This window comes from Euleptes europaea, chromosome 9, assembly GCF_029931775.1.
Source record: "Euleptes europaea isolate rEulEur1 chromosome 9, rEulEur1.hap1, whole genome shotgun sequence".
Lineage (NCBI taxonomy): Eukaryota > Metazoa > Chordata > Lepidosauria > Squamata > Sphaerodactylidae > Euleptes > Euleptes europaea.
This window is the reverse complement of record NC_079320.1, coordinates 13,128,243-13,148,237: the sequence shown is the minus strand read 5'-3', so window position 1 is coordinate 13,148,237 and position 19,995 is coordinate 13,128,243. Positions and strand designations below refer to the sequence as shown.

Sequence of the window (19,995 nt, the reverse complement as noted above, 5' to 3'; positions counted from 1 at the left end):
TTTATCGTTTTAATATATTTCTTTTAAGCTATGGAGATACTTTTAGATTTGATACCTACCCTTTTAAAATCCTTTTTAAGATTGTAATTGTTGACTGTGTTCTGGCAAAAGCTGATGTTACAGAAGAATTTCAGGAGCTGGATTTTCAAACACCGACAAAGCCAATTTCTGGAAGAACATTTCTTTTATTCCAAACAGCTGTTTGAGTCTCCAAATTCTGCCCTTTTAGGCTTTTCAAAATGGAGTTCGGAGCACCAGACATAAGTGTGTTTAGACTTTTATAACCTTTTAATTAGCTCATTATAATATTCTAACTATGCATATTACATAATAACTTGTCATTGGCTCAGAGTTCTAGGGGATGATTTCATTGGTTTATAATATAGTTTTATTGGGTTACAACATAAGGAAAATCATTAGTTTACAGAAATATAAAAATAATTTCATTGGTCTAGATCAGTGATGGCGAACCTTTTAGAGACCGAGTGCCCAAACTGCAACCAAAAACCCACTTATTTATCGCCGAGTGCCAATGCAGCAATTTAACCTGAATACCACCCCCAGAGGGGGCCCAGAGGGAGAGGCTAGGGTTGCCAAGTTCCTCTTTGCCATGAGTGGGAGGTTTTTGGGGTGGCGCCTGAGAAGGGCGGGGTTTAGGGAAGGACTTCAGTGCCATAGAGTCCAATTGCCAAAGTGGCAATTTTTTCCAGGGGAACTGATCTCTATTGGTTGGAGATCACCTGTAATAGCAGATCTCCAGCTAGTACCTGGAGATTGGCAACTAGTTCCTTAGTGTTTTCTCTCTACATATCAAGACAAATGGAAAGGTGTTTGGAGGATAGCTTGTGGGCACTTCAAAGGTGGAATAGGACTGCACGCCCCTCCGCCCGCACAGACCCAGAGGGTGCCGTAGAAGCCGCTGGAGGGAAAGAAGGAAGGAAGGAAGGAAAGAAGGGAAGGGAGGGGGAAAGGGAAGGGAGGGAGAGAAAGAAAGAAAAAGAGAGAGAAAGGGAGAAAGAAATGGAGCAAGGGAGAGAAAGAAAAGGACAGAGGGAGACAGAAAAAGAAAGAGGCCATTTATGCATGGGAGGTTTTGCCTTGGATTTGCCACTCGGTGGGGCGCGGCGGCAGGCTTGTGAGAGGCGAGCAGGGTGGGCCAGAGGGTGCCTCCTTCGCACCCACTGACCAGCCATGCCCCTCCGCCCGCACAGGCCCAGAGGGCGCCGGAGAAGCCGCCGGCCATGCCGAGTGTGAGTGCTTGGCTTCTGTTCCCCGCTCTCCCACCCGCCTGGCTGGCCACGCACGCTCCAGCGGCGGCAATGGCGGCAGCTTCTGTGGGAGAGTCCGGGGGCCACCGCCAATGATGTCGGAGGTTCCCCACCCCTGGGCTACAGCCTCCCCCATCCGGGGTGGGGCAGAGCCGGAAAGGCCAGCGGCTTGGAGGAACCGTGCGTGCCGGCAGAAAGGGCTACGCGTGCCGGAAGTGGCACCCGTGCCATAGGTTCGCCAACACGGGTCTAGATAATACTTGTTAAGGGTTATTGTTAGTGCACCTGGTATTTCTATCTAGTTACAATTAATCTTTTACTCCTTTTGACATACCAGCCACCCTGGCGCCCCCTTGTTCCTTCTAACTTTGGTCAACCTTGAGCCCAACAAACAACACTGTCTGGCTTCGACTGTAATCTCTTTTTGGCTTCTTTTACTTCATTCTAAATATATCTCTCCAGAGGCCCTCTGATTTTGGATCTTTTTAATAATAATTTTCAATTTTTAACTCTTACAGGTCTGCTGCCTCACTGTAAATAAATAAACAACACCTCAGCTGTTTGTCCCCTGCTCTGCCCTTCAACATTCCTCAGGCTTCCCATCTTCACTGTTTTATTTCCATTTTTCTCCCCATGGAAGTTCTTACCACCCATCCTCTGCCTCCTCCATAAAAAGAAATGGTTCACTTGCCTTTTTCAAATACATTTTGCAACATGATACGTTGCACAGTTGTGTCTACAGGTGTGGTTGCCAGCCTCCAGGTGGGGCCTGCAGATCCCCTGTAATTACAACCGATCTCCAGATAACAGAGATCAGTCCCCCTGGAGAAAACAGCTCCTTTGTAAGGTGGACTCTGAGGCATTCCCCGGAGCCATTTCAGGTCAGGGAAATGGCACAGGGGAAAGTCTAAGCCCCTCTCTCCAAACATGGGGGCCCTGATCCTGATTGGGCCCATATACACCTGCGAAGCCCAGAACACACCTCTCTACCTAACATGGGGACATCTCCAGGGCAACTTATCATGTTGTTGGGGCCAGATACCCATAAACAAAATAAATCATTAATCTGGTTCAAACCTTATTGAATTTGACATTTCATCACATCTCCTATAATATTATTGCACACTGAGCATCTTGTAATCAAGCTATTCTTTTAACATGAGTAATGCTCATATTTCAACAGGACTTCAACACTCTTTTGTGAAGCTGTTAAATATACAACTTTCTCTGCACTTACCCTTTTCACCTCTTTGCTGTCATAGTCTGCTGTTTTGCTGTAATATGCCTTATAATGTGTCATCTGAAATGAAAAGTTTAAATCTGGAAAAAAGAGAAGTGGTCAGCTCCTTTGCTTCCATGTTGTGGAGTGAGAATATGGATCTGCCCCCTCCATTTAACTAAAGGGGGAGATCTTGTATTAGGGTTGCCAACTCCAGGCTGGGAAATTCCTGGGAATTGGGGGGGGGGGGTGATTGGGGTGAGATGTAGGGGAGGGGCCAGATTTAAGCATGGTATAATGCCATACAGGCCACCCTCCAAAGCAGCCATTTTCTCCAGAGAAAATGTTCTCTGTGGTCTGAAGATCAGTTATAATTCCAGGAGATCTCTGAGCTCCACCTGGAAGTTGGCAACCCTGCCTTGTATACATGTGTATAGGAGTACCACTGGCTACACAACGAGGCCAGAATTCAGTGGATCCCAGATGTCAATTCACAGTGTGAAGAGTTAGACTGACTTCTGCATTGTACGAGAACACTCAACAAAGCCAGAGATGGTTGCGCTGTCCTATAGAGTGCAAACTCAGTTACAAAATAGGCTTTGTAGCTAAGCAATGTGTCATAAAGAATCCTGGAAAACATCTGACTGGCAGAGGCTTCCCAGCGTCTCAAGTCTTTTATATCACCCACTACCAGGGATGGAACCGGGGACCTACTGCATGCAAAGGAGACATTCTACCACTGAGCCATGGCCCCACCTCATCCCCTTTCCTGTGTAACCAGAAATAACTCCAGGATGCAGATTGTTTGCTAACAAATGTGTTTGGCCTCCCTCTTTCTCTCTGTGTTAACCAGCGGCCCTTTAAAATGAACCCTGTGATCGTAAGTTCGCAACCAGTTATGGTGGTGACCCAGCCACAAAGTGGCCAGTGGCAGACCGATTTATGTGACTGCTGCAGTGACGTCGGCGTATGTGAGTGACCCATGCTACTGTTTAACTTTGGGGGATGTGTCGCAGACTTGTTGGACCAGACCAGAAGCTTCGCATGACAGAAACAATTTTCCTTTGTCTTGTCGGTGGTGCCTGTTTACTAAGGGAAGGACTGAATGGGTCAGAGGGGTATGATCGGTACGCCCTGTGCATACGGATGTCATACTTTCTTACAAACAAAACCCAGGCACTCATCAGGCTTATAAAATCCCACATCTCACAACCGACTGGAACGGTATCTACCTTAGTGCTAGTTTCATGTTGTACGCGTGCTGATGCGCAACTGAGCTGTCTGTAGTATAGATGGGTGTGATTCCAGGATCAGACCCAGGCCCGTCAAGTCCAGCAGTCTGTTCACACAATGGCCAACCACGTGCTTCTAATGAGACCTCTCTGTCTCCATCATGAAGAGAGTTAAAGTTACACAAGTGTGTGTGGAAAGTTTCTGCCTTGTTAACAATGCAACTTGCAACCGGATGTTCTCGCCTTTCTTAGTAAATGTATTGCTAGCCTGTCTCTGAGAAATGTACCTTGTAACAGGACACACTTAACCACAAGGCAACTCCTAGACCAGATCAAAGCAATCTGTGCTTCTGTACCACAAGAGGATATCTAGTAAAATTCCACTGTGAAGGACTGCTTTGCGCATGCTCTGAAAACCCCCTGAGAGAGGTCTATATAAGTTTGCATTTATAGTCATTAAGGGTGGCTCTACCCCAGAGTTGCCCTGTGGCCACAGTGCTAATAAAGCTTCCTTTACTTTTCACCTGACTGACTCCAGAATTTCGGCAAGAGAAAATCAAAGATTTTAAAATAGCCATCAGTGGTGGCATGTTGTCGCTTCCAGCAAACCTGGGAGTTATATTACATCTCTAGGAATCCCTGGAAACTCTACGGTAAAACCATAGTTGTTTTGGTGATTCCCAGATAGAACTGACATCACTTCCAGGGAAAACACAGAAGTAACATCAGCTCTCTTTAAACATCACCAAAAACTCTGTGGTTTTATCATAGAGTTTCCAGCTGTTCCTAGAGAAGTGTGATGTCACATCTGTGTTTTTCCTGGAAGTGACTTCATGCCATTGCTGATGTCCGCGTCCCATTTTCTCCATCATGGAGCCAAAGGCCTTATTCTCCAAATCAGTGCCGGTGTGCAAGACCTTCTGAGGATGAGAGATCTTCCACCTCAACACAGAAGGAAGGCGTTTGGGTAGGGTTGCCAGCTGTGGGTTGGGAAATACCTGGAGGGCGGGGTTTGGGGAGGGACTTCAATGCCATAGAGTCCAATGGCAAAGCGGCCATTTTCTCCAGGGGAAGTGATCTCTATCGTCCGGACATCAGTTGTAATAACAGAAGATTTCCAGCTAGTACCTGGAGGTTGGCTACCCTGGAGGGGCAGAGCCTGAAGAAGGTGGGGGTTGGGGAGGGATTTCAATGGGGTATAATACAAATTCCACATTCCAAAGCAGCCATTTTCTCCAAGTGAACTGATCTCCAAGGATCTTCCAAGTGAACTGATCTCCAAGTGAACTGATCTCCAGCTACCACCTAGGTTCAACTCTTGGGCTGAAGTCAGCCAGCTTTTCTGCTAGTATAAAAGGAAGGAAGGGTTCCCTTTGGCCACCAAAAAAGGTTATCCTGGGTATTATTGACCTGCAAGTATAAGAGCCACATGGGTTGAGGGCTGTGGTAAGGAGGGGAATTGAGAGAAGTAGAATGAATCCAACCTGTTATGTAGATTTGGGAGAATGTGGAAACATCTCCCTTTTGGGGGCTTGCCATTTGCCTGCCCACAATGAGTGGGCAGGCAAATGGCCTACCCCAGGTGGGGAACTGCCCTACCCCAGTTCCCCACCCTTGAGAAATTGAGGAGTAGGGTTGCCGGATATTTTTAAAAAATATGGGACCATCGAGGCTCCACCCCCTCCTCCCTGGGCAAACAATGGCATCTTGGCCATCTTCTGGGTATGGAGTAGGGGTCACTGGGGAGTGTGGGGGGGGGAGGTAGTTGTGAAATTCCTGCATTGTGGAGGTGGTTGGACTAGATGACCCTGGTGGTCCCTTCCAACTCTATGAGTCTATGATTCTATTCTATACTATTAGTCCTGGCAGGATAGGGTTGCCAACCTCCAGGTACTAGCTGGAGATCTCCTGCCGATAGAGATCAGTTCCCCTGGAGAAAATGGCCGCTTTGGCAATTGGACTCTATGGCATTGAAGTCCCTCCCCAAACCCCGCCCTCCTCAGGCTCTGCCCCAATAACCTCCCGCTGGTGGCGAAGAGGGATCTGGCAACCCTATGGCAGGAGCACCCAGCCCCAGTGCGAAGCAGCGTCCGGTGCTGCAGTTTCCTCCTCCCAGAGCAAATACCACAGAGCTCGCTGTTTGCCCTGGTAGGCACAGTCAGCTCCAGCTTCACAGTTGGGCTGCCTCCTCCAAGCCCAAACAGCGTGTTTCACTCTTTTGTGCCTGGTAAAGTTGCCAGTTGATCTGGACGGTCCAGTATTTTCACTGACTTTTGAGGGGAAACGCTGAAAAAATACCAGACATTTCAATGTCTGGCATTTTTCAGGTTTCCCCCCGGACGGTCAGTCAAAATACCAGACGGTCCGGGACAGTACCGGACACCTGGCAACCTTATTGAGGAGTGAGAGAGAAATGGCCAGAAAATGCCCTCCATGTTGACACTTAAGCATTTCCGCATGTCCCTGTGGTCTTTTCTGTAGAGGATATGGAAATGCCTAGAGCATCACTGAGAAGTGACATTACATCTTCATCAAATTCCAGCTTCTCCAGGCCCTGCCCTCAAAATCTGGCTTTTATTATGCTTCAAAGTCTAACTCCTGTAGCCAAACAAATTGGTCAGAATCAGTTGATGTAACTGAACAGCCCTGCCTGGAGTAGGGAAAAAGGAAATAAAATGGGATTGTGGGGAAAACATGGCTCCCTTAGATATTCTGAAGAAGAGGCATGAGAGGAAGCAGCCACCTGCACCACCCACAGTGTTACCAGGAAGTCGGGTTGCCAACCTCCAGGTAGTAGCTGGAGATCTCCCGCTATTACAACTGATCTCCAGCTGATAGAGATCAGTTCCCCTGGGGAAAATGGCTGCTTTGGCCATTGGACTCTATGGCATTGACGTCCCTCCCCAAACCCCACCCTCCTCAGGCTCCACCCCAAAACTCTCCAGATGTTTCCCAAGCCAGTGCTGGCAACCCTACCAGGAAGTGCATGGGAGCACGGGTGGTAGAGTGCTAGCAAGTGGGGCGGGGGTTGGCAGCAATGGGCCCTCCTTGAAGCCCTGGGCCCTGGCAGCTGACCCACCTCAGAATATGTTGAGGCCAGCCCTGGTGCCCCCCCCCCCAATCTGTACCAGAATTTGGAAAATTAATAAGGGGTGTAGATAGGGTTGCCAACCTCCAGGTACTAGCTGGCGATCTCCTGCTATTATAACTGATCTCCAGCCAGTAGAGATCAGTTCACCAGGAGAAAATGGCTGCTTTGCCAATTGGACTCTATGGCATCAAAGTCCCTCCCCTCCTTCCTCAGGTTCCGCCCCCAAAACATCCCGTCGGTAGCGAAGAGGGACCTGGCAACCCTAGGTATAGAACAGTTGGGTCAAACTTTGCCTCAAAACAGCTTTGCATCCTACCGAGGGACTTCCTCCAGAGATTTTTCACGCTCTGCTCCAACTTTTGCTTAGGCCTCTGTGGACTGTTCTGTTTCACTTGCTTGGGATGCCAAGTAGCGGCTGACATGGACGAATGCTGCTTATGTGGCCCAACCATGGCGATGAGATCCGTCTACCGGACTAGATACAGAATCCCGGTAAGTGTACTGTCTCACCGCGCTGCCCTTCCTTATTACTTGAATCCTGTGCGACAATGTGTATGTATTTATTTATGTACTTCGTTTGTAGTCCGCCTTTCTCGCTGAGACTCGAGGTGGATTATAGGATATAAAACAGTGCAATCAGCCAACATAAGCAGCGAATAATGCAGTAGGACTAGGCATTGTCATGGAGCTCATAGAAGCTGGCCAGGGCTGGAGCAGGAAGAACCAATAGTGACATGGTGTTTGGGGCACAAAATACCTTGAACTGGCTCTAATAGGTCCCAGGTCATATGTAAAGGTAAAGGTGGTCCCCTGTGCAAGCACCAGGTCATTACTGACCCATGGGGTGATGTCACATCTTGACGTTTACTAGGCAGACTTTGTTTACGGGGTGGTTTGCCAACAGTCATCTTTCCTTTACCCCCAGCAAGCTGGGTACTCATTTTACTGACCTCAGAAGGATGGAAGGCTGAGTCAACCTTGAGTCGGTTACCTGAAACTGACTTCCGTCGGGATCGAACTCAGGTCGTGAGCAGAGCTTTTGACTACAGTACTGCAGCTTACTACTCTGCACCACGGGGCCCAAGATCACATGTACTGAGTGGTTATTGAATTCCCCCCAATATTTATCCGCTTAACGTTATTCTTAGGGTTGCCAGGTCCCTCTTTGCTACCAGCGGAGCCTGAGGAGGGTGGGGTTTGGGGAGGGGAAGGACTTTATTGCTATAGCATCCAATTGCCAAAGCAGCTATTTTCTCCAGGGGAACTGATCTCTATCCGCTGGAGATCACTTGTAATAGCAAGAGATCTCCACTTAGTACCTGGAAGTTGACAACCTTAATTATTCTGATAGTAAGGGATCTGATGCTTCTGGGGTAATGGATTTTTACTCCAAAAATGGGGGCGACTCCACTTCTGGTGAAAACCAGAAGTGACATCAGGATGTCTGGGTAGGGCTGCCAGCTCCAGGTTGGGAAATACCTGGAGATTTTTGGGGCGGAGCCTGAGGAAGGCGAGGTTTGGGGAGGGGCCTTCAATGCCATAGAGCCCAATTGCCAAAGCAGCTATTTTATCCAGGTGAACTGATCTCTATCAGCTGGAGATCAGTTGTAATAGCAGGAGATCTCCAGCTAGTACCTGGAGGGTGGCAACCCTAAGTCAGATGGTCTAGGATTTGCTGAAAACTCACTTTTAGGCATATCCTAAAGTGTCACCCCTGACATCACTTGTGGTTTTTGCTGGAAGTGATGTCACATGCCAGCATGCTTGTCCCCACCTAGGGTTGCCAACTACCAGGTAATGCTAGCAAAAAGCAGCACGAAGGCTCTAGTTTGGAATCAATGATACAATAGTTTACTGAATACTTATAACATCTGTTATAACTCTCTGCAATGTAAAACATATTACATAACGTCAAACACAAATAAAGAACTGTCAATTTCTCAGGGGAACAAAGTTCATGAAAGAATATGTCATTTGGTATTTCAAGGTGGTTCCAAGGAAGTGGTAAGCCGTAGCTAGTTCCACTGTTCCAAAGTCGCGAACGTGCCCAGCCGGTGCACTCCGCGTTTCCAGTGAGAAGTAGAGTCCAATCAACAAGATGACCTCTAGATCGGTGTACGTTTCGCAAAAATTGCTTCATCAGTTGGTCTCCAAAATATTTATCATCACTGCGAATTGCTATAGTGTCTCCAGTTTATAAGGGTATACAATACCTCACACAATATGATCAATGGACTTCAAGGGTTCTCCTGTCTTCCTAAGGGGTTTAGATCCGTCTACCCCTTAGGAAGACAGGAGAACCCTTGAGGGCCATTGATATTTGGAGACCAACTGATGAAGCAATCTTTGCAAAACGTACACCGATCTAGAGGTGTTGATTGGACTCTGCTTTCTGCTTTCTGCATGCCTGACAGTCCTCGCATAAGAGCTAGATTCGAGTCCAGTAGCACCTTAGAGACCAATAAAATTTTCAGGGTATAAGCTTTTGAGAGTCAAAGCTCCCTTTGTCTGCTGTCTACTTGTGATAAAATGAAAGTTATTGCATCCTCACTGTATTCTGTGTGCTCAAGACATAGCACAAGGGATTTCTTTTGACACAATTCCAAATGACAAATTAAATAAACTCAAGCAGACTACTTCTTGTACATTCATTGCTCCATATGCACATTGATATGTCATTGTGCTATGGCTTGTGAAAGTGGAACTGTGCTAAATACATTTTCTTCCCCCTTCATGCATTGCTGAATCCAACCCACCGGAATTTATGTCTGAGTATGCATACTTATGGTGAGCCAGTGTGGTGTAGTGGTTAAGGTGTCAGACTAGGATCTGGGAAACCCAGGTTCGAATCCCCACTCTTCCATGGAAACTTGCTAGGTGACTGTGGGCCAGTCACACACGCTCAGCCACAGCCCTGTCAAGAGCCAGCATGGTGTAGTGGTTAAGAGCAGTGGTTTGGAGCTGTGGACTCTGATCTGGAGAACCGGGTTTGATTCCCCACTCCTCCACATGAGCGGCGGAGGCTAATCTGGCGAACTTAATTTGTTTTCCCGCTCCTACACATGAAGCCAGCAGGGTGACCTTGGGCTAGTCACAGCTCTCTTAGAGCTCTCTCAGCCCCACCTACCTCACAGGGAGGGGAAGGGAAGGTGATTGTAAGCCGGTTTGATTCTTCCTTAAGTGGTAGAGAAAGTAGGCATATTAAAACCAACTCTCCTCCTCCTTCTTGGATGGGAGACCTCCAAGGAATACCAGGGTACTGATGCAGAGGCAGGCAATGGCAAACCACCTCTTAACGTCTCTTGCCTTGAAAATCCTGCAAGGTAACCATAAGTCAGCTGTGACTTGGCGGCCAAAAAAAGAAAAAAGAAAAAGCATGCTTAGGGATTTCTCACTTGTCCTGTGTATAAATGTTTTCTCTGAAAATGCTGATGTCAAAAGTTTTTTTTCTTCTCCAAATAGGGATCTCTCATGGGGGACTTCATTGCTACAGGCTGTTGCCCTCTGTGTTCCCTCTGTCAGCTAAAGAGAGACATCAACAGGAGGAAAGACATGGGAATGTTCTAGGAAGGTTGGTGGCTTTGTTTGTAGGGTTGGTAGCTTTGTTTTCAACTGCTCTGGAATCACAGTACAGTATTACTGATCCACATATAATGGCCATAAGGAGGGAAACTTGGCATCCCTACCAAAAAGCTGTTTCCCCTTAATACTGATCAGCCAGCAGGGTTTTGATACACATCTTTGTGGGTCAGAGAGCCAGCATGCTGTAGTGGTTAAGGAGGCAGACTCTAATCAGGAGAAGCAGGTTCAATTCCCCACTGCTCCACATGAAGTCTTGGGTGACCTTGGGTCAGTCACAGTTCTCTCAGAACTCTCTCAGCCCACGCGGAGGTAGGCAATGGCAAACCACCTCCAAATGTCTCTTGCCTTGAATCCTTACGGGGTCGCCGTGAGTCAACTGTGACTTGACAACACACCCACACACACACTTTGTGGGTTGTGCACAGTTCAGCCCTGTGGGTTGTGCACAGTCCAGCCCTGAGGCTGGCTAGTTTATATACATCAGGGGTGGGGAACCTTTTTTCCGCCAAGGGCCATTTGGATATTTATAACATCATTCGCGGGCCATACAAAATTATCAACTTAAAAATTAGCCGACCAAGCCCCAAGCAGGCAGCTGCCCCAGATGTCTCCCCCCCCCCCGGCACGGGCAAGCAGGCAGGCATCCAACTGGTGGTGCACTCACCCACCTGGTAGCACAGGATGGTCTGTTGCACCAGCCAAGTGTAGCCATCCAGCCGCACGCCAGAGTTGCTCCTGCTCTGCATGGTTGGGCCAGATTCTACAGCCAGCTCCTGCTACCTCCGCCTGCAGGGATGAAATGAGGACACACTGGCTAAGAACTCCCCCCACCCCGTGCATTCTGCCCCTGCCCCTTTAACCCCTCCATTGTCACCACTTCTGCCCCCAGCCCTCTTGTAGTACAGAGGGAATACGTTTCTCCATGGCCTGAGTGGGAAAGGGTTAACAGTTTCTTGGGCAGTCCTAGCAGCTCCATAGCTAATGACTCTTCTGCAAGGGGGGAAAAAGGTTCATTTTCTGACAAAACAAACTCACATCTGCCTTGAATAGAGGCTTAGATCCTTCAGAGCTAGAGATCTGCCAGGACCCACAAAGGTCCAGACCAAATGATTTCAGGGGCCTTAAGTGACTCCCCCCCCAGTCTGACGTTCCCCACCCCTGATTTACATCCAAATGGATGTCTTGCTTTTCTACCTGTTTGGCCTGCAGCGCAGCTTACACCAACACACACAGAACGATGAAAAAAATTGCCTAAGAGTGAATTTGAGTTGCTTCTGTATATTATGAAAGTTGGTTATCTCCTTTGAATGTTTGTTTCCTCTCTTTTTCAGATTTGCTTCTGTACGGCAACTGTATATTCTAGTGCTAGCAGTGATGCATAACCATAATGAAGAAGTTGATCTCACAGCTTTGACCAATATGCCAGAAGTATGCTCTCCAGTAACTGCTATAAAGGATATTTTTAACTGGAAAATAATGTATTCTACTTAATGCAGATTCTATTTTGAATATGTGATTTTGTTAATGGAAAGTTTTGTTTGGAAATAAATAAAAAAAAGTAAAATTCTGCTTTTAAACTTCAGTCATAATATTTCCTGAAACAGAGATAACAGGGAGCAATCCGAAGAAGGTCTACTCAGATGTAATTCCCATTTTATTCAATGAGACCTACTCCCAGGAAAATGTTCTTTGGTTTACACCCACACACATATAGGGTTGCTAACCCATCATTGACAACTCCTCAGAGACGGGAGGGGACGGGGTGGAGTTGCGACAAATACTGTTGTGCTAACACTGTGACATCACTTCTGGTGTGAACCCGGAAGTGATGTTACCGTGTTGGCATGACCCTCTAGGATTTATTTAAAACTCTATGGTAAGGTGAATCCTAGAGTGTGATACCAACACAGTGATGTCACTTACGGCTCATTTAATCATTAACACAATTGGTAGCCATATCTGCTGGAAATTCTCTCAAAGCTATCTGGGAGTCCAGTCCATTCATAATAAGAACTATTGCTCCTAAGTTCCCTCTGCCTTACAGAAAAGTCCACTCAGCTCCCTGATTCTATTGTATGCAACAAAGATCCAGGGCATTCCAGCAGCTGGCAACCAGCGAGAGTCTGGGAAGGGGGAAGTCATGGGAGGGGCACCATCATGTGAAAGTGTGATGGCACTTCTGGAAAAAAACAGAAGTGATGTCACACTTCTCTAGGCACTGATGGAAGCTCTTTAGTAAAACTGTAGTTTCCAGCAATTACTAGAGCAGACTGATATCACTTCCAGATTTCCCTAGAAGTAGGGTTGACAACCTCCAGATACTAGCTGGAGATCCCCTGCTATTACAACTGATCTCCAACTGATAGAGATCAGTTCACCTGGAGAAAATGGCCTCTTTGGTATTGGACTCTACGGCATTGAAGTCCCTCCCCTCCCCAAACCCCACCCTCCTCAGGCTCTGCCCCAAAACCTCCCACCGGTGGTGAAGAGGGACCTGGCAACCATACCAGGAAGTCACATCATGCCATCACCCAACAGCAATTTTCAAACTATTTTTCTCCCACCAGCTATAGAAGCAGCAAGGGGAAACCACCAGCTGAGGACAGGGAATCCCCACTGTCAGAAATAAAATTCTATAGAAGTCTAGAGATGGGGAGAAGTGATCAAATTCTCCCCTTCTTTCAACCAATTGGCTGGGGATTTGTTTTCAAGCCACAGGTGTCAGAAGGAACAGACAGGACCCAAGAGCACAGTGATTAATGCTGCAGCCCTTACTAATTGCTCAGGCTCCACCCCAAATACCTCCCACCAGTGGTGAAGAGGGACCTGGCAACTCTATTCCCCAGACCCATTACAACTGCAGCTGAGACTTCCTTGTTGACCCCAACTCCTGTTCCCCCCCCCTTCTTCCTTAAAAAAGAAATCTTAATTCCTATTTAATTACATGTTCAGAATATAACATGGGAGCCGTTTCTCTATTTACATGAAATTAATGTGATGGTCTGATAGTTGCTGCAGTCTTTGACGTCTCCTTTTTTGGGAATTGGAATGTCAATTGACTGTTTCCACTAGTCTGTGGTCCATTGTTTCATTTTCTTTATTTGTTGACATATTCTTGTCAAGAGCTGGAAAAAGCATAGAAGTAAGAAACCATTATGATTAAGATGTTGATACTAAGGAAGCTTGAACACCTTCCAGTTCAGCTTACATTCTGCTAGTCAGTTGCTAGCAGGGAGCCAGTTTTTCATCAGTCAGTTCAGCTGTTATAAGCAGCTTAAACAAGGTCATTGGGTATGTTCTTGCTTATTCATGTGGCATAGTACTGTACAAGTCAATCAGCAGTATTTTATACATGCATGGTTTCACACAACCTGATGGGAGTCCTAGTCCCCCCACATACCTATTGTTGTATGTTGTTCAACAAGTATAAATTAAGAGTGAGCAAATCAATTGTTGAGCCAGGGTTTCTAAATGCTGTGCTTTTAAAAAGGTCTTACCATTTGTCATTTGTTTAAATCCATTTTATCAACATTATTTCACACGTGCCTTATGGAAGTTATGCTTCCCCTTTCCCACATCATTTCATGACTTCACCCATTATCTAGTAGGAGAATCAATATTACCTACTGCACAGATGTTTAGTAGCCTGCAAGGCAACAAGGAAATGTGGAATGGTATAGTACAGCATGATCTCATTGGATCTCAGAAGCTAAGGAGGGTCGGTACTTGGATGGGAGACCACCAAGGTAGACTAGAAAGGATCTGCTTATTAGAAATATTACTATGCAATATCTGTCTAATATTACAAATCCAGAATACTGCAGAGCCTTTATACTTCTTTGGCAAAATGCCCTGCCTTCCACGTTTCTAGATGGGATATATAACAAATGACCATCAGAAGTACGCAGGTGCATAAGTAAACAGGGTGTGCTTAAAACCACTGAACAAGTGCTATTTGAGTGTAAATTATATGATCATATCTACACAGGTTCATAGATTTCATTATTAGTGCCCCAGATCTCTGAGAAAATGACGTCTAGTGCTCTTCCTATCAGATAAAATGGATAACTTATCTGCTAGCATGGCCAGATTTGCTTGGCTAGCAATTAAAATAAGGCAGAGATCACTTAAGTACAATAGTCAAGGAAATAATGAATGCATACTGTATGTATCTATATATTTAAGTAAGTTTATTTTTGACAGATTTATCCTTTGTAATCTTTTGCTTTTAATAAGTATTACAATTTTAACTATATTCAGTATTTGTTCTATTTGATATTAACTGGCTAGGTACTTTTGTAACCTTTGCCATTTTTAAGCATTTTAATTTCAATTGTATTTTGTACTTGCTTTACCCTGTACTATTTAGCTATGTAAATTCACTCTATTTGATGGTCTATGACTGCAAATAAATCATACACCAAGGTAGACTTTGCAGAGGAAGGCAATGGTAAACCACCTCTGCTTAATCACTTGCCTTGAAAATCCTATGTGATCTCCAGAAGTTGGCTGCGACTTGACGGCCCTTTACACACACCAGGGAGGCAAGATAGAGATTTATAGCATTATGCATGGGCTGGAGAAAGTGGATAATGAGATTTTTTTTCTACCTCTCTCATACTACTAGTTGCCTTGCATACTAGGAGTATCCAATGAATTTGATGGACAATAAATCCAGGACATATTTCTTCACTCAATAATTAATTGAATTGTGGAATTCGGTACCAGTGGACATCACAATGACCACAAGCATAGATGGTTTTAAAGTGGGATTAAATAGATCCATGGAGAATAGATCCATCAATGGCTACCAGCCATAGTGACTAAAGGGAACCTCCGTATTCAGATGCAGTAAACCTCTGAATATCAGACCCAGGAGGCAACAGCAGTGGAAGGCCAATGCCTTTATGCCCAGTTTGTTAGCCCTCTGGGGCAACTGGTTGGCCACTGTGTGAAACAGGATGCTGAACTAGATGGACCACTGGTCTGATCTAACGGGACATGTGTTCAGGCTGGGCAACATCAGCTGTCAGCAGACCAAGTCCAGACCAAGCTTAAATTTGCCCTTCCCTTTTTAGACTGTGTCTGCCTTTTGACATCATCTCCTGCCATTGGCCTTCAAACCCTCATATGACTCCTTGGAAAATCCAATCATGGACTGCTTTTGACTCCACCTCTGGCTTCTTGCATCCCTGGTAGGGTTGCCATCCTCCAGGTAATAGTAGATCTCCTGCTATTAGAACTGTTCTCCAGCCGATAGAGATTAGTCCACCTGGAGAAAATGGCCACTTTGGCAATTGGACTCTATGGCCTTGAAGTCCCTCCCCTCCCCAAACCCCACCCTCCTCAGGCTCCTCAGGACCTGGCAACCCTAATCCCTGGACTGAGCCCTGGTACCCTGACCCCAAGCTAAAACAGAACTTTAAGTTATATTGCTGCTGTTTTACCTCTGTTTTAGGGTTGCCAGGTCTCTCTTCACCACCAGCAGGAGGTTTTGGGAGCAGAGCCTGAGGAGGATGGGGTTTAGGGAGGGGAGGGACTTCAATACCATAGAGTCCAGTTGCCAATGTGGTCATTTTCTCCAGGTGAACTGGTCTCTATGGGCTGGAGATCTGTTGTAATATCAGGAGATCGCCAGCTAGTACCTGGATGTTATTGCTGTGTTCCGTATGGAAACATACCGAAACAATAAACAAAATTTACAACTAAACCTTGTTTGCTTTTACTGGATGTTGTATATACTTCAAACTTTATTTCCCGGGATTGGGTAAAGTTTCAATAATCTTTATCAAGGCATTAACCTAAAAAATAATAATGAAAACATTTATAATCAAATACAAACGCCATAGATTAATTCCTTTTACCTTTACCATACTTACTGAATTGGAGGCAACAGCCTTCCCCTGCCGGTCACAACTGAAAAGTGCCGGACCTAACATGAGGTCCCTATACTTTTTATTCATCTTAATGCATTTAACTTCTTAACTTTTTCAAAAAGAGGACAGATCCTTTCAATACTTAAAGAAAAGCTGACCAGCCCAGTGCACTGTTAAATCCCACTGGCTCAAGAGTGTTATATTTAAAAATATATTTTGATTCCATTCTGGATAATGCCTTTTCAGCAGAATTTTGTGTAGAACACCTATCTACTGAATCCAAAACACAAAACCTAATTTTGTTACAAGCATGGTTGTTGTCCCAACAATGTTTTGTTAAAGGAGCCGACGGTTCCTTCCTTCTAACGCGAGACAGGTGTTCCATGATCCTCAATATAACGGGGCGTGTCGTTTGCACAATGTAGCCCTTTGAACATTCACATAATACATAATAAATTACACGGGCAGAGTTTCAGTTGTAAAAATTAGTAATATAATGTTTGCCATATCTCAGTTTCATGCCCCTCAAGCGTATTTGTGCATCTTTTACCGTTTCCACATTTGAAGGAACCTTGTGGTAAAGACCTATTTGTCATTTTCACATCTGATCCCTTGGTTGTTATCTGAGTTAGCCAAGCTATCTCCATCTTGTTTTCCTAGTGCTACCAAGGGTTTCTGCAATCATGATTGTAACAAAATTAGCAATTGTGTTTTGGATTCAGTAGATAGGTGTTCTGCACAAATTTCTGCTGAAAAGGCATTATCCAGAATGGAATCAAAATATATTTTTAAATATAACACTTTTTTTATTTTTATTTTTATTTTTATAACATAAAATATAAAAGATAAAACAAAACAAACATATACAATCATAAAAAATACAAAAGAGTATCAATTATTTAAACTACTTAATACAATCAAAATTCAAAAATGCCCTTTCAGCCCTCCACCCACCATAGAAAGTGACCCATCACCAGACTTCCGGAGAAGTGTCTGAACAGTTTAAAGATTACAATGTTAACATTAACAGAAAAATATAAACGTTGTTTCTATAACTCATTAACTAAAATAGTAAAATCCATTTTCGCCAGTTTATCCCAATATGTGATGGCCTTCGCCCATATTTTTTTAAATTCTTCCTTATCTTTTCCATGTAGGAATTCTGTTAGTTTGGCCATCTTCATATACATCCATAATTTCTCTCTCCAGTCATTAATTGGTTTATTTACTTGCTGCCAAACTTTTGCTATTATGATTCTTGCAGCAGCAAAACTGTATTGACATATGACCTTATCATCTTGTGGAATCCCCAATAAACAAAATGTGGGATTCCTTTTTACTCTAATATTAATCAAATTATTAGTTTCTCTTATTACTTTTTTCCAAAAAAATTAATTTTTTTACATATCCACCATACATTACATATCCACCATGTCGGCTCCTTTAAATATAACACTCTTGGGCTTGTCAGCTTTTCTTTATGTATTGAAAGGATCTGTCCTCTTTTTGAAAAAAGTTAAATGCATTAAGATGAATAAAAAGTATGGGGACCTCATGTTAGGTCCGGCACTTTTCAGTTGTGACCGGCAGGGGAAGGCTGTTGCCTCCAATTCAGTAAGTATGGTAAAGGTAAAAGGAATTAATCTATGGTGTTTGTATTTGATTATAAATGTTTTCATTATTATTTATTAGGTTAATGCCTTGATAAAGATTATTGAAACTTTACCCAATCCCGGGAAATAAAGTTTGAAGTATATACAACATCCAGTAAAAGCAAACAAGGTTTAGTTGTAAATTTTGTTTATTGTTTCGGTATTTTTCCATACGGAACACAGCAATAACTATATACCGATTAGCACTGGTTACCAGTACCTGGACGTTGGCAACACTACTGTTAGATGTTTTACAACTATTTTATTTAATATTTGATCACTTTAACGTGCAGTATCTTGTGATTACTTTTAAATGTTTAAGGTATCACTCTCTAGATCGCATGGTCCGAAGGCAGGATAGGAATATTACATGTAAATAAATAAATAAAATTCTTTACCCAGAAGAAATTATGATTAAGGTGGCAAAACAAGCTAAAAGTATTCCCGTCAGTTTCGTTTCTGTATAACTCGCCTTTTCTTGAACATACGAAACACAGAAATAAGCACTACCCCCTTTGTTTGGTGTGAACTACTCGCCTGAATGGCACAAAACACTTCCCCATTCTGTGTGCTACAAACCTGATCTGTGATCAAAGAGAAGCTATCAGCTTCAGCGATTTTTGACTTTCAGGCAACTTCCTTGAACATAAATAGCCAATCACAGTCTTACACAAGTTGGTTTCTAGATAAAAATACATTTACAGTTATACCAGATTTCAAAAGCGGGGGGAGCGCCATCACGTTCTAAGCACTTGGTAAGTAGCTTGGATTTTTGCACTTTACCTGTTTAGCATTACAAAGTAATTTGCTGTAAATAGTTAAAAGTACTGAGTTGTTGTTAGAGATTTCTTGGAAAGCGAAACTACAGTGAAATAAGATCTGTCTTAATGTTTCATTTGAAAGCTGGAAAAAGTTTTAAAATACATTTTTATTAAAGAGAAAAGAAATATAACATACATACTATCCAAACATCCAGTGTATTAAACCTTCCGAAGGATGTCGAGTATTAGCAACATACTAGCTGCAAATCAATAGATTGCTCCCGTAAAATAAGATAGCTGCTATTATTAAGAGCCAATGTTTTTAACTGCTTTTTACTATTCAATGTAATAAATCATTGCTTTTTTGTATTAAAGACTTAACCTAGCATACATAATTAATCAAATTATATATTGCTAATTCCAGTTTCTGTTAACTTGCCTCTAAGCTCAGCCCTGCATAATATTACCTACTCTATCAGAATTGAAAGCTGCAAATGTGTGTGGCATAAAGTATTGTAAAAGATTGTTGATTCCCATTTAAGAACATGGGATGATACACACAGAAACAATGCTGCTTTTAATTGCTTATATGTATATATGTACCTTGACATGCGGATTTGGCAAGCAAAAGAACTAACTGTATAAACAAATTCTACAAGTCAGGCAAATCTCGATTACATTTGTTTGATTAAAAAATATATATTCTAGTTGCAAAAACTGGACCATTGCAAAAATCGGAAGGTATTGAGTAGCTCTGAAATTGCTGAGGTGAACACGAGAAGACCAAGCCATTTATAAAAAATGTTGGTCTTTACGGCGCGAATTTTTGTTCTACTGCTACAGACTAACAGCTACCCACCGGAAACAAGCCATAAAAAGTTAATCACGATGCTGGCACATGTTTCATTGCCCTCTCCCCCCGCATTTCCTCCTGCTGGTGCCTCAGGCATCGGAGGGCAAATCAGTAGGGTTGCCAGGTCCCTCTTCGCCACCAGCAGCAGGTTTTGGGGCAGAGTCTGAGGAAGGCGGGGTTTGGGGAGGGGAGGGACTTCAATGCCATAGAGTCCAATTGTTAAAGCGGCCATTTTCTCCAGGTGAACTGATCTCTATCGGCTGGAGATCAGTTGTAATTCTGGGAGATCTCCAGCTACTACCTGCAGGTTACTAACAATGCCAATATATTATAGCTACAGTTTACTGAATATGCTATGTGAATAACGCCACTTGAGTCCTTACCAGGAGTGGAAGGAACTCAGCATCTTACCCCTCTGGGGAAGTATTATTCACTTTATTCTGGAAAAGGTTATTCTTTGA

At 44.1% G+C, this 19,995-nt stretch overlaps 1 protein-coding gene across 1 annotated transcript; it reads left to right on the top strand.

Moving 5' to 3' along the window:
• The first annotated feature begins 3,352 nt into the window (after positions 1 to 3,352).
• LOC130482543 (placenta-specific gene 8 protein-like) lies at positions 3,353 to 11,754 on the top strand. The gene is made up of 4 exons (XM_056855304.1): positions 3,353 to 3,458; positions 7,178 to 7,302; positions 10,273 to 10,381; positions 11,724 to 11,754. Exons 1-3 carry the CDS (start codon positions 3,353 to 3,355, stop codon positions 10,375 to 10,377), a joined length of 336 nt encoding a protein of 111 aa, XP_056711282.1. The 3' UTR covers positions 10,378 to 10,381; positions 11,724 to 11,754.
• The last annotated feature ends 8,241 nt before the right edge of the window (positions 11,755 to 19,995 follow it).

Coding starts and splice junctions, on each gene's coding strand:
- LOC130482543 (XM_056855304.1), top strand. CDS start 3,353: ATGAACCCTGTGATCGTAAGTTCGCAACCAGTTATGGTGGTGACCCAG. Junction 3,459..7,177: donor CTGCAGTGACGTCGGCGTAT/GTGAGTGACCCA, acceptor ACTTTTGCTTAG/GCCTCTGTGGACTGTTCTGT. Junction 7,303..10,272: donor GGACTAGATACAGAATCCCG/GTAAGTGTACTG, acceptor TTCTCCAAATAG/GGATCTCTCATGGGGGACTT.